Source organism: Geotrypetes seraphini, chromosome 6 (genome assembly GCF_902459505.1).
Source record: "Geotrypetes seraphini chromosome 6, aGeoSer1.1, whole genome shotgun sequence".
Lineage (NCBI taxonomy): Eukaryota > Metazoa > Chordata > Amphibia > Gymnophiona > Dermophiidae > Geotrypetes > Geotrypetes seraphini.
In genome coordinates, this window is record NC_047089.1 from 13565738 (window position 1) to 13581083 (window position 15346).

At 40.2% G+C, this 15346-nt stretch overlaps 1 protein-coding gene across 1 annotated transcript in view; it reads left to right on the forward strand.

Annotated features, from left to right (window-relative positions):
- UVRAG (UV radiation resistance associated) overlaps positions 1–15346 on the forward strand; it is a 136775-nt gene that overhangs the window by 49671 nt on the left and 71758 nt on the right. The window contains exon 7 of the mRNA XM_033948900.1: positions 6711–6816. Within this exon, the coding sequence (XP_033804791.1) occupies positions 6711–6816 (106 nt within the window). The remainder of the gene's footprint in view (positions 1–6710; positions 6817–15346) is intronic.

The window sequence follows — 15346 nt, forward strand, 5'->3', positions numbered from 1 at the left end:
AGAGCATAGTGTCCCCTTTGCAGTTTCAAGCACATGATCCAGAGGTTCAGTCGTAAAAGGACTGGGAAGAATGGGGCTCGGAGTTGATTCGTTTGAATCCAAAAATGAATCTTCAAGGTTGGAGGATTCAGGGTGTCAGGTGGAAGGCAGTCAGGAGACACTGGCAGCCCTGGATTAAGGGGAGGATCTGACAGTGCGCCCCCTCCCCCCTTTTTTTAAGCCAGTAGATTTGCTGGAGATTACAGAATCTTTGTGAGATCTAGAGCTAGAACCTTGCAGATCCAGGAAGTAGAGAATAACACGGGGACAAATTTTTCCCTGTCCCTACAGGAACTCAATTTCCCCGTCCTGCCCCTGCAAGTTTTGTCATTGTCCCTGGCCCATTCCTGTAAGCTGTGCCTTAACCACACAAGCCCTTAAACACTTATGATTTTAAAGTGTTTGAGGCTTGTGCAGATGAAGATGGAGCTTGCATGAATGGGGCAGGGACAGGAAAAGAACTTACGGGGACGGGATGGGAAAATGAGTTCCCGTGGGGACGGGGAAAAATTTGTCCCCGTGTCATTCTCTATCAGGAAGTTCAATGTTCTGTCATGAGCAGTTCTAAAGATCAGAATTTCCCTCATATCTTTATATTACCACAATGCTGATGGAGCAATGGGAGGCCCCGGAGGGACCCTTGCAGATTACCAAGTCCATGCATCCAATGGTTCCTGACTTTTAGCAGATGTTTGTCCATCCTAAGGTGGATTCCTTGGTAGCGCAGGTTACCAACAGGATTTTGCTCCCTAGTGAAGGGCGAGTGATATTTAAAGAGATGTGCAGGATAACATGGTGGATTTAGTCCTCTAAAGGTAGTTTGAGACCTTGGCTTTGGGTCTGAAGGCGGCATCAGCGGCTTTCTATGTTGCCCTTGCCTGCCATACCAGATTACAATGGAGTCCTTCATTGATTGACGATCCCAGTTATTTATTGACAGGATGGACTATGTGGCAGACTCTCTATATGACATTTTTAGAGTCATGAGCATATTCAGTCTCTGCCTGCAGAATGCTCTGGATTAGGCAGTGGGCAGGAGATTCAGTTTCCAAGGCCACTTTGAGCAGGCTACCTTTTAAAGGGCCAAATTCTCTTTAGCAAAGGATTAGACAACTCGTGGCCAGTATGTCAGCTTGTCAACCTAAGTTTTTACCAGACAGTAGACCTTGGACCTCGAGAGGGTCAGGTGGTAATTTTTGAGGTTCCCTTGACGAGTTCCTCTGCTCAGAAATCATATTACAGCTCATGGCAGAGATATAGCAGTTCCAAGCGGGCTCAGCCTGCTGGTTCCCGCCCAGCAGCCTCCTAAAAGGCCCAGTGACACCAGATCTGTAGCCGCATTTCCATATTGAAAATAGCACGAAGGCATTGGGTTGTAGCTGTTATTTCAAGAAGCATTCGGTGATATGGGTGTTGGATAATTTGTTTCTTAAAAAAAATATGGTACATGTTTACTCAGGTTCCATTTGTTAATACTACATTTATTTAAAGATCAGAAATCATTCAGTATAACATACATGCAATAATGGGTAATCAGGTGGTGGTGAGGGGACTTTTTCATATCACTTTACATGCCACCTTATATTTATCTGCCCAAGGTGGTAGAGAAACAGAGAGGAGGTTGTCTGGACAGATTTGGGTGTATCACTTGGTATTTATTAGCTATCATATATCATTATGTTGCTATTATCTGCTTTGTTGTGTTTCTCCCTTCTCTGCCTATGGAGTAATGCTTAGGGAAACAGGCTTTATGTGTGTTCAAGGAATCTACACACTTTACCACAAGATGTCGCTGCTGCTCTTCAGAAATTTAATTGAATGCATAATTGTATTTCCAATGCAATAGGTGAGACATTCTAGACAGTAAGGTTATTTCCCTTTAGCCGCATGATTGCAGAAGGGATCCATTCTGGATTTTTCACTCTGCCTCTGATAGTACTGTAGCTCCCTCTACAGTTTTTTCCTTCTGCATGCATATGTGCTGCTCTCCCCATTTTATTGTTTTAATTTGCTGTAATTTTGCTCCCTTTTCAGGTGAATTAGTGCATGGAACGATTTTTGAAGCTCTGTCTGCTTGAGAATCCAGACTTCGGTCTGTAGCTGACAGGCCGATCCCTCTGGGTACCTATTGGCCAGTCTGCATAGTTTTCTCTGGCGCTCAAGGCCATCCCTGAGGTGGTCACACCTTTTGAACACAGGCTGATAAGCACCGTAAGGAGACTCGGCAGTGTCTCGCAGGGTGCCAACTGTGTTGTCACAATTCTGTTGTGAATTTTGTGACAGTGGCCATCTTGGATTTTTAATGATTTTATTTTCTAATGCTCCCTGATTCTTCAAAACTGCAAATTTTGCCTGGAAAGTTGCTGGAATGGAGTCCTTGGGTTCTCCTCTTCTGGATTCGTGCCAGGATTGTTCTATTTTAACGCTTTTAGAGTGTCTTTGTGCCATGTGGCACAGCCGAGGGGATGAGGGGTGGGTGTGGCTACAGGGTTCAGCTTAGCTGCTCTCCTGCAGAAGCAGGTGCCCAAGTGCTCAGATAGCAAGGTGGGGCGGCTTTCGTGCTTTCAGGGCTCGGCATGGCTAGTACTTCTGTCTGTCAAACTACGGACTGCGCTGCTTTTGAAAGGCTTAGTTTAGTCACCTTAAGGTGATCTATGCCCTAGGAGCCGGACACCTTTTCATGATTTTTGAAATTTTGGTGTTCTGAATTTCGGGTCTCTGTGTTCTCCGCCTGCATAGTGTCTATCAATGGCACTTCTCCTTTGGACACATCCTAGATTCTTCCTGCCACTTTGCTTGCGCTGCTTGACCTTGATCCGGGAGTGTCCGATTGCTTGCTAACCCCGTCTTTACAGGTGCAGTGCTTCCCAGGACAGGGATCATGGCCTGTGTGCTGGATCTGTGGATTTCTCTGGGGTTTGAGGAGCCTGGACATGCTCTCACAAGCCTGTGCCTCTTGGATTTTGGGGTTTTACCCGACCTTGGTTTTTGAATCTTTACAGGAGGTTTTTTTTTTTTTTTTTTTTTTACTCAGCTGGCTCTGTCCACTTCTTCCTGGCTTTGTGGTGTGTGCTTGCAGTTTACTTCCTTCCCCTGGTTCCCTAATATGCTCTGAATATTGCTAGAGCTCTGCCATGCTGGGATTTGCTGGCAAAGGAGTGTCAGCAACTTTTGGATCAACCTAGGGTGGATTTTTGGTGGTGCAGGTGACAAATGTACCTTTCTCCACAATGTGGGTGGTTTAGTATTGGAAGTTATGCAGGACTACCATGTGGAGATGGTCCTCAGGAAGCTCTTTGACGCAGTTGCTCTAGGCATTTTTTTTTTTTTTTTAATTCTTTATTCATTTTTCCATCTTACAACAAGTGCACAATACTACATCATATTTTTTTTTAATTTTTATTTATTGATTTTTGAATTCTTACAACAAGTGAATTAAACATATTATAATCAATTATAATCAATATATCAATTATACTACATCTTTTACATATCACTTGATATTCATACAATTATGATTTTACATACATGAATTTATTCCCCCCATCCACACTTCCCACAAGTAATTTAATTTAAAATATTATTTATATATTATATTTCAATCTATTAATCAGACCTTTAAAAGAACTATTTACCCTACCCCTTCCCCCTACATGTAAATGTACTTTCATTAGGAAAATGATGTCTTTAGGCATTAAAGCTGCTTTGAAGACGTCTTGTGTCATACGCGCCTGTCATGCTCAAAAGCACACTCTGGAAAGTGAGGCGGTGGTTCCCTATCCTCAACTTTTTGGGCAGGCACAGTTTCTATGCCGGATGCGTTGTATGCCCTTATGCGAGTTTGACTGGGTCCTAGAAGTTATTCAGAACAGTTATGCTCTGGAATTTTCTTGACCTTTGCCAGATCGTGTCTTATCCTTGTCAGGCAAGTTGGAAAAGGAGGGCTTTTTGGCAGACACTGCTCATGTTCTTAGACCTCAAAGTGGTAGTCCCAGTGCCTCCTCACGAGATTCACACCAGCAAGTTTGCCATTTACTTTGTGGTGCCCAAGAAAGAGGGGGTCTTTTCAGCCCATTTTGGATCTCAAAGGTGTTAACAGAACAATTGAGATTCCATCTTTTCGTATGGAAACAATGAAGTCCGTAATTCTGGCTATTCAACCTAAGGAATTTCTGACTTGTCTCGATCTAATAGAGGCTTATCTGCATGTTCCCATTTGGGTCTCCCATCAATGTTTCCTTCGCTTTGCGATTTTGGGAGAGCATTATCAGTTTTGTGTGCTTTCCTTTTGGTCTAGCTACGGCACCACGTACCTTCCACAAAATTATGGTTGTAGTGGCACGGGCTTTGCGCAAGAAGGGCATTTCTGGTGCACCCCTATGTGGATGATTAGTTGATTCGAGCAAAGTCATTGCAGGGGAGTTCCCGAGATATGGCTCAGGTTGTGGAGTTTCTGCAGTCCCTGGGCTAGGTGATCAACCTCTCCAAAAGCCAGTTGACTCCTTCTCAGCTCTCAGTGCTTGGAGTATCTCGATACCAGCTTGGGGGGGGGGGGTTTACTTCCAAAGGCCAAGGTGTGCAAATTGCAGATGCAGATTCGCTTTCTGATGGATTCCCGATCTGCTGGCACAAGACTTTCTGCAGGTCTTGGAGTCCATGACAGCCTCCTTGGAAGTGGTTCTGTGGGCTCGGGCTCACATGTGTCCTCTTCAGTATACGTTTCTTCGGCGGTGGTTGCCACAGATTCACAATCTGGACTCTCTGCTCCCTCTTCGGGGATTAGTTTGTCACAGCCTACGCTGGTGACTCCAGTCTTCCAATCTGGTTCAGGGAGTGAGTCTCGATCAGCCCCAGTGGAGAGTGCTTCTCACTGATGCCAGTCTCCTCTGTTGGGGAGTTCAATGTCTCGGTCGCTCAGCTCAGGGCTGCTGGTCACTGGTGGAGGCATTAATGTTGATCAGTGTTCTGAAGACCAGAGCCAATGCTGCTAGCATTGGTGGAATTCCAGTCCTTACTGGAGGGCAAGTCAGCTCCAGTTCTCTCAGACAGTGCCACAGCGGTGGCCTATGTCAATCATCAGGGGCACCAAGAGTCATCTGGTGATGCTGGAGACCTCTCTGTTCATGGAACGGGCAGAGGCGCATCGTCAAGACATCTCGGATTCCCACATTGCCGGTGTGGATAATGTCCAGGTGGATTTTCTCAGTCATGTACTGGATCCCAGCGAGTGGTGTCTTGGGCTGGAAGCCTTCGAGTTGATTGTTCAGTTCTGGAGTCAGCCGATCATGGATATCATGACCATGAGAGTCAACGACAAAGTGCCAAGGTTCCTCAGTTGGTGCAGGGATTGCCAGTCCAAAGACCTGGTTTCTCTGATGCGAGCTTGGCCGACGGACAGCCTGCTGTATGTCTTTCTGCCCTGTCCTCTGGTGGGCAGAGTTCTCCTTCAGATTGCCTGGCATGCAGGCCACATGATTGTTGTGGCTCCAGACTGGCTCAGATACCCATGGTATGTGGATCTGGTTCATCTGCTATTGGCAGATCCTCTCTCACGGTCCCTCTCGCCTGATCTTTTGACTCGGGGTCCCATTCCAATGTTTGATCCGGGTCCCTTTTGTCTTATAGCTTGGCTTTTGAAAGGGCTCTCCTAAGGAAGAAGGGATATTTGGATAACATGATCTCTACTCAGGTTCTCAGAGACTTTCCACCTCTCGGGCTTATGTGCGTGTTTGGCATCTTTTTGAAGAGTGGTGTCCAAGCATGGCTTGGTTCCCCTTTGTTATGCTTTGCTTCACATCTTGGAGTTTCTGCAGGATGGCCTGGAGGGAGGCCTTGCCTGGTCCTCCCTTCACATGCAGATTGCCACTATATCTTCTTTTTGCGGTCTTTTGCATGGTAGGCGTTTGGCCTCTTTTCCGTTTGCGATTTGATTCTTGAGAGCTGCGAAACTGCTCCATCTACCAGTTTGGTCGTTGGTTTCTGCTTGGGATCTCAATGTGGTTCTATCTGTGCTCGTTCATCCTCTGTTTGAGCCTCTCGATGCCTGTACATGCCTATATGGTTTCCTGGTGACCATTACTTCTGTGAGATGCATTTCAAAACTGCAGGCCTTCTCTTGTAGGCCATCTTTCCTGGAGTTCTCCAAGGAGTGGGTCATGCTGCGGCCTGTTCCCTCTTCCGAAGGTGGTCTCGCCGTTTCATGCCAACCAGTCTGTGGTCCTCCCGGTCTTAGAGCAGAGGCAGTTGCGCAAGTTGGATGTCTGCCCTGTCGTTTTGTTTGGTGTTTTTTGCAAAGAGTACGTTGTTTTTTTTTCTACGGGAGTTGTTGGTTTGGTTGTTAGGGGAATTTAAAAGAGCAACAACATTTGGTTTGGCTGGTTTAGCTGGCGAACCTAGGTTGTTTCTGAAAGGTTCTTGTTCTAATCAGTATCCAACAGCGTTTTCCTTGTTTTCTCCATGTGAGCCTAGTTATTTTCTGCTTGGCTATTCGTTAAGACTGATTGTAATAGGGACTGCACAGCCCACTTGTACTGAAGGCAAAAGTTAGTATCTCAGTCTCCACCTGTTTGTAGAGGAGCATAAACGCATCCATTTCTATGCCTGTCTAAAGGGACTAAAAGAAAGAAAATTAGCAGGTAAAGACCTAATTTCTCCTTTTCTTAAATTTTCAGATTACATAGAACCCAATGTGCAATTAAACAGACTCAGGTAACTGTTCAGAAAATAGGAAGACAGATAGAAGAAAAATTGAGACTTACTTCCACAAGCAATGAACTAGTAAGTATATTTTTAGTGCTTTATTTCTATTGGTTGTATTCCAGATTTTTATTTTTATATTACGATTTACCTAATATATAACCCCTATGGCTGATTTTAGCTCTCTGTTAATGTATTGTGAGATCTATCACAGGTAGGTTAACTACAGAGAAATGAGAGTAGAGCTCTCAGAGAATTCCGTTCCTCAGATAAGTCGCTCTTCTACAATGCCAATTCCAGACTTCGTTCCTTTCATCTAGCTTCCCCCTATGCCTGGAATAAATTACCCGAGTTTGTCCGACAAGCCCCTTCTTCCCTTGTTTAAAACCCACCTTTTTGATATAGCTTTCAATCCTTAACCCTACTCCTCTGCCCTCCAACCCAGCCCGCTGATTAACCGTTCCCCTTAACTGTATCAATGACATCCTGATTGTCTTTCTTGGCTGTTTAGATTGTAAGCTCTTTCAAGCAGGGGCTTTTTTTTTTTTCTTTCTGTCTCTGCAGTGCTGTGTGCATCTGGTAGCGCTATAGAAATAATTAATAGTAGTAATAATAATAATAACTTTAGCTATATATACCGCAATACCACAAATAGTTCAGAGCGGTTTACAGAGGAGGAGAATGTATAAAGACAGCGATGATACAAAAAACTTTCAAAATTACATTAGCATGCTAAGATGAATCGAGTTTATCTGGGAGTGTTTTAGGATTGCATCAAGGCAGAAATGGAGTCAGAAATTTGTCAAAGAGATAAATTTTGATTGACTTTCTGAAAGTTTGATAAGAAAGTGTGTTTGAAATAAAGTTGGTTAAACATTTGTTCCATTTGCCTGCTTGGAATGTAGATGCAGCCCTTCAAGGATGGAAAAGGGAATAAGTAAGCACTTTAGCCCGGATTCTGTATAGGACGACCCAGGAGAGGTGTCCTATACAGAATCGGGCCTACACTAAACCCCGATTCTGTAACCGGCGTCCATGTTACAGGCGTCGGTTACAGAATCGGGTTAGAGTAGACGCGGCCGCTATACTTATTACGGCAAGGGATCTCTCTGCCACTATAAGTAAAGCGGCCGTGGCCGCCTGTCCGATTGCCGGCAGGAGGGTGCCCAAACCCTCCTGCCGAAAGATGCCCCCCCCTCCCCCCGACACTACCGATCACCAGCAGGAGGGTGCCCAATCCCTCCTGCCCGAAGACACCCCCCTGCGCTAACAGCCCCCAAACCTCCCCCCCAGCAAACTAACCTTTAATTGTTGGCCAGACGGGTCTTGCCTGTCCATCCGGCAGGCCCACCTCGTCGAAATGAGGCGGGCCCGCCCCTTTCCGACCCATCCTGCAAAGCCTAAGGCCTGATTGGCCCAAGCTCTAGAAGCCTGGACCAATCAGGCCTTAGGCATAGCGGGTCCGCCCATCCCCACTAAGCCTAAGGCCTGATTGGATATCAGTCAACAAATTGCAACTAAACACCTCTAAGACAGAACTTCTTTGGATCCGCAAAGAACACTTATCGCTCCTGTCCCTAACTGCACTGGGACTCAACTGCTATAACCGCAAAAGACCAATTGCGCAACCTAGGAATAATCCTTGACTGCAACCTATTGCTTTCCAACCATATCTCTCAGGTGGTATCTTCCTAATTTTACTACCTGTGACAACTCCAAAAAATAAAGAACTACTTTTCTGAGTCTGAATTTACAAACTACTTTATGCCTTAGTACTCTCCCACATGGATTACTGGAATGTGCTATTCAATGGTCTCATGGCAAAAAATTTACATCGCCTCCAGCTTGTACAAAACAAGGAAATCAGACTTTTTAAAAAAACCTCCATGCCTGTGACCCTGTCTTCCAGACTGTATTGTCAGCTAACGGGCTGCCTGTAGCCAAATGTTATGTCTTCAAGGGCCTGATGCTAGCGTTGAAATCCTTGGTCAAGCTTCCTCCGTACGTGTCAAACAGGTCCTTCTGCTCCCAGGATGAAATATGCCTCAAAACGCCCCCCTTGTCTTGCCCATCGACTGAAAACCTCTAAATGACGCTTCTATTCCCACTTCATACTGAGCCACTGGAACCAACTACTCCCACAGATCAGACCCCTTGATTGGCTCCTCAACTTTAGGAAAGCAATAAAAACTTACCTCTTCACCTAACTTCCCTGCCCATGGCCATACAAAGAAATGTTTCTGTTTTTCTACTAGATCCTGCCTTTCTCAGTTTTACCAGGAGTGGACTCACATGTTCTTGGATAAATGGGTGCTGGACATCATTCAGGAGGGGCACTGTCTGTACTGGGCTCCGTGGATGTCATCACCCACTTATGAGAATATCTGCCTACTGTCCTTGGATAATACCTGTTACGGTAATTAACTGTGCTTTCTCTCCCTTCTTCCATCCAGCATCTACCCCTTCTATACGTCTGCCTCCTCTCCCCCTTTCTATCCAGCATCTCCACACTCTCTCTCTTCGTCCATCAGTATCCCTCCTCTGCCTCTTCCCCCTTCCATACAGTCTGCCCCTTCTCTTCCCGTTCACTTTCCCCTTCCATCATCTTCCTCCTGCCACCATGCTTCAGTCTCCCTCCTTCTATACCGCTTATTCCCTCTCCACCCAATATCTCCCCTCTCTACCTTTCCATCATTATTTCCATCCTCTTTGTATCTCTCTCCTTCCATATAATGTTCGCTTCCTCTCTCCCCCTCACCTTCTATCCAGCACCTCTCCTTTCATTTTCCCCGTTCCATCATCTCCCTCCTCTCTGTACTCCCTTCCCCCCCCCAAACTGCTTGAGTACCTGAATAAATGCATGTAAACCGTTCTGAGCTCCCCTGGGAGAACGGCATAGAAAATTGAATAAATAAAATAAATAAATAAATTTCCACCAACTGAGGGGGCGTGGCTTGGACACGCAAGCAAATGGTCGGGTGATAGACGAGCTCCGTGTCAAAGAAGCTCTTATTTCAAAATAAAAAGCTCCAATACCGATATTTTGCTGAAAAAAAGTTGTGGATCGCAAGAAAATGGCATCAGGCAAACAAAATAAAAACGAAGCAGGAGCTGGAGGATCGGGTACAAGCAGTAACAAAAGATCAAAACCGGAACTTGGGACACCTTCAAAAGTGCCGTTGCCTTCAGAAGGAGATCAAGATATGATGGCAGAAATAAAACAGATCAAAGATATCATACTCGAAATCAAAAAACAACTTCAAAAGGCAATTGATGATGTTGCCATACTTACAAAAAGAGTTGATTTAATTGATAACAAAATAACACACTTGGAAGAAAAATCGGAAGAGGTACATACTGAAGTTATATAAAACAAAAAAGCCTGGAAAGAGATGGAAATAATAAAGAGAGATCTGGAAGACTGCTTGAATAGAGAAAAAAGAAATAATTTAAGGATCATTGGGATGCCGGAAGGAGTGGAAAAAAATGATCCCATTACTTTCTTAGAACAATTCCTTCCAAAAATACTGCCTTTAAAATCCAAGGTGCCTCTTGAAATAGAAAGAACGCACAGAATACCGGGACAAAAAACAACTACACAAAAAGGACCAAGAACTTTTATTTTTAAATTATTAAGATATCAACATGTTGTTGAAATTTGTCAGCTGGCTAAAGAAAACAAAAATCTAAGATGTCAGGATGCACGTATACATATTGTACCAGACTTTGCCAGAGAAACTGCCCTAAAAAGAAAACAACTACTTGATTTAAGACCCCAACTACGAGCACTAGGGGCTAGATATGGACTTCTCTACCCAGCGGTGATGAAACTAACTCTAGGAAATAAAACACAGAACTTCACTGATTCTAAAAAATTAGCAGAATATCTTGAACAATGTGAACAACCAATGACTTCTTAAAGAAAAACTGGGATTAATCAAATACTTCGATAGGAATGTTTTGATATCAAATACTTTTTACTTTGACTTATTTCATTTTAAGTTACTTTTTAATACAAAAGAATTCTGAATATATATAAAAATGAATACACCGTTTAGAACGATGGAATTTTCATCTTACTTTAAAAAACAACAATAATTACATTCACGAGCGTGGAACAGAACTGGAGTATATGCAAACACGTCAATGGCTGAATGACGTGGAGGAAAGACGAAACATTGACTTACCTAGAAGATTCTTATATATGAGAAACTGGAAGATAAACTGAGACAATCTTTTAAAATATATCCTCAATGCCTTTGTTTCTATGTTCTCCAGAGAAAAAAAAAAAAAGGAAAGAAAAGAAAGGAAAATGCGCTGGAAATACAGCGGACGCTGAGTCAAAAATAAAAATCTGCGCGAAAACAGGAAGTCTTTCTCCTCAATAGATGATCGCACCGGAAATAAAGAAGATTGGCTGCTTCCACGTTTTACGTCGACGGAGAGTGAGAAGGAAACTCGAGAAGAAAGCTAAAAATAAGGCGTTCATGTTACCAGAAGAACACGGAAGTAAAGACTCTTATATATAAGGACATAAATAGAATAAAATAAACGATTCTAAAGTGAAAACTAATAGTTTATGTTTAAAGAAATATATTTATTGAAAGATTATAGAAAGTATATTTGTCCCATTTTATGGCAAATTTCAGTTTTTAACAGGAAAAAAGAGAAAGGTATATTGATATATCTATCAAATATTCTGTATGATTGATTTAGAAATACAAATAAGTATGTTAGTGAGAATGAGTTATAAAAATTTTTATTTATATTTTGTTTTTAATATTCTCTTATTTTCTAATTTATAACTTTTATAGAAATAATTTCTATGAATGGAATTAAAAATGCATATGTAGATTGATTTAAGTTAATTAAAAGATTCTAATATCTATAGAATATATATTAAAAAAAAAGGATTGATTTAAAAATATAAGTAAATATGATTGTGAAAATGAATAGAAAAGAAAGCAAAGATATAGAAATTTTAAATTCTGTTAGCAATATATTATGATATTAATATGGAGCAATAATCATAAAATTTATAATCTTTTAGCTTGTGATGGAGTAATGTCAGACCTGATCTAATTTGCGTTTCCAAGTGTTCGTATATATATATGGGGTGGGGAGGGAGGGAATGGGAGGGTATTAAACTTTAATGGTTTAAGTAAAGTAGGCAATTTTTGGAATTATCTTATATATGGGAAAATAGAGATCATAAGGAAGATTGAAGATAACATTGTTATATTACAAATTATAATAGTATATGATGGATCTAAAAATTATATCTCTAAATGTTAATGGTCTCAATCACCCGATTAAAAGAAAAAAAGCATTATTACTTTTAAAAAGACAGAACGCTGATATATGCTGCATACAAGAGACCCATCTTTCAAATAACGAATCTATAAAGCTAAAAGGTGATTGGGTCAAACAATGTTACTTTTCTTCAGCAATAGAAAAAAAAGCTGGTGTTGCTATATTAATAAATAAAAAATGTTCTGCTTCATTTAAATTTAAGGCAGCTGATCCTCTTGGAAGATGGATATATGTGGAAATGGACATGGGAAATACCACCATGACGCTCTTCAATATATATGCCCCTAATTCGAACCAGAATGAATCTTTTAAAACTCTGCAACAATTAATTCTTCCACTTGCTACTTCAAATCTAGTAGTAGCAGGGGATTTCAATGCTGTTATGGATCCACTGATGGATAAAAATCCGAGAAGATTTATAAAATCATTAGGCCTTGATAATTTGGTACAATCTTGTGATTTAAAAGATATTTGGCGTATTCTTCATTTTGATGGTCGGGAATTTTCGTTTTGCTCACAGGTTCATAATTCTTTTTCTAGAATAGATTACATTTTTGTTTCTAATCAATTAGTACATCAAGTCACACAGGCTGTCATTGATCCAATTATACTATCTGATCATGCCGGAGTGTGGATTGAAATTAAAATAATAGATCAGAATGGAAATAGACCTATATGGAGATTAAATAATACATTGCTCACAGATACTGATTTTTGTGAAAATCTTTTAGAAAAAATAAAAGATTATTTTCAAATTAATGATACAGAAGAAATTTCAATAGAGACTTTGTGGGATGCTTTTAAAGCATATATTAGAGGACAAATTATTTCTTATTCAGCATTGCAAATAAAAAAAGAAAAAAAACAATTTACAGAATTGGAAAAAGTGGTGAAGTCTCTAGAATCAAAATTAATTGAAAAATGGGATTATTTGACACAACAAGAACTTTTAAAAGCTAAAGGTAAATATAATGAAATTTCTTCAAAAATTATTAGAAAAGATTTATTTGTACAGCAAGCTTTGTATTATGGAAATTCGAATAAGGCAGGAAGAATGCTAGCAAATTATCTTAAAGCGAAAAAAAGAAAAACAAAAATAATTGCTATTCAAAATGATAATGGTGAAATTTTATCTCAAATTGATCCCATTATAAAACAATTTTTAAAATATTATAAAGATTTGTATTCTTCTGAGCCTTATTCGAAAAAGGAAAAGGATGGTTTAGATTTTTTAAAGTTAATAAAAGGACCAAAAATTCCTGAACATATAAAACGAAGTTTAGAAGAACCAATATCCTTAAAAGAATTAGATACAGCTTTGAAATCCCTTAGGGTTGGATCCGCTCCAGGTGGAGATGGTTATACAGTGGAGTTTTATAAATCATTTCAAAACATTATAATGCCCTATTTATTAAAACTATATCAGACACAACTAAATAAAGGTTGTATTACAGGTACTATGGCTGAATCAATAACTATAGTTTTACCTAAGCCAAATAAAGATCCCACTTTGGTTTCAAATTATAGACCATTTTCTTTAATAAATGTGGATGGAAAAATTCTAACTAAGGCATTAGCATTAAGATTGGCTAAAGCTCTCCCTTTCATTATAGATATGCATCAGACAGGTTTCGTTGCTCAAAGATACTCATCTCATAATACTAGACTGGCACATCACATGTTATATTTGACAAAATCCATTAATGACCCACCATTCTCTATTTCATTAGATGCTGAAAAAGCTTTTGATAGAGCGGAATGGATCTTCATGTTTCAGGCAATGGAATGGTTTGGAATAGGATCCGGATTTATACAAATAATAAAAGCATTGTATAGCTCCCCTGCTGCTAGATTATATATCAATAACAATTTTTCAGAAAGATTTATTTTACAAAGGGGGGTTAGACAAGGATGCCCACTATCTCCTTTGCTTTTTGATATCGTTTTAGAACCCTTATTATTAGCTATAGAACAGGTAAGGGAGATACAGGGTATTCCGCATTCAGATAGAGAATATAAGTTATCAGCATATGCGGATGATATTTTACTTTATTTGAGAAATCCGGAAACAACTATTCCAAATTTGCTTGAATTAATTGAAAAATTTGGAAAATTTTCAGGTTATAAAATAAACTGGAATAAATCAGAAGTGCTTCCACTCAATGTACATTGTACAAAAAGTTTATTTAACTCATTTTCTTTTATTTGGAAAGAAGAAGGATTAAAATACTTAGGAATTTGGATTACAAAAACTGTGGATGAGACTATGAAAATTAATGAAAAAAATTTATTACAAAAAGTGTCAGAAATGTGTGAACAATGGAATCCTTTATGCATATCTTGGTGGGGGAGAATACAAACTGTAAAAATGATGATATTACCAGTAGTTTGTTACCAAATGGGTATGATACCAATTTTTTTTCAGAGGTCATTTTACAAAAACTTGGATAAGATGTTAACAAAATTTATTTGGCTTGGAAAAAACCCCAGAATTGCTCTAGTATCTTTACAAAGACCAATTGCGGAGGGAGGGGTAAATTTTCCAAATATTTATAGGTACCATCAAGCCTATATTATGCGTCAGGGTATGTATTGGATCCTCCCAGAGCCCATTGAAAATATACCTGATTGGTTCTGGTTAGAATGGAGACTAATGTTTCCTTTACATCTGAGCCATGTTATCAGTATTCAGATGCCAAGGTTATATAAGGAACACAAAATATTTGTTGATACCTGGAAAACTATAAGGTATATAAGTAACCTAACTCCTATTCCAATAACTAAATCAACGACTCAAACAATATGGCTAAATCCAAAGATCAAGGTTGGCGGTTTTAAAATTATCTGGAAACATTGGATGATTGCTGGAATTCATATTTTAGAGGATGTAATGAATAAAGGTAAACTGCTTGAGTTTTCACAATTGCAAAATAAATTTGGTTTAAATAAATCACAATATTTCAGATGGATGCAATTGAAGCAGGCCATTCAGATAGGGTTCTCTGAATGGAAAAACCTTAATAACTATCATAGTATGGAATTCTTATGTTTTCAGATAGATTCCATGGGTCACCAGGCCGCAATGTGGTATAAATTGATATCTGGATTCGTACATAAAAAGAAAAAAAATGGTCTTAGAGATATTTGGAGCATTGAGATTAAGCATCAGATTAATGCATCTCAATGGCCACGACTTTGGTCTTGGAGGTTAAGATGTACACTGTCAGCTTCTATGAGACAAACTTGGTTTTTTATTTTACATAGAGCTTTATGGACCCCCACACGTTTACATAGAATT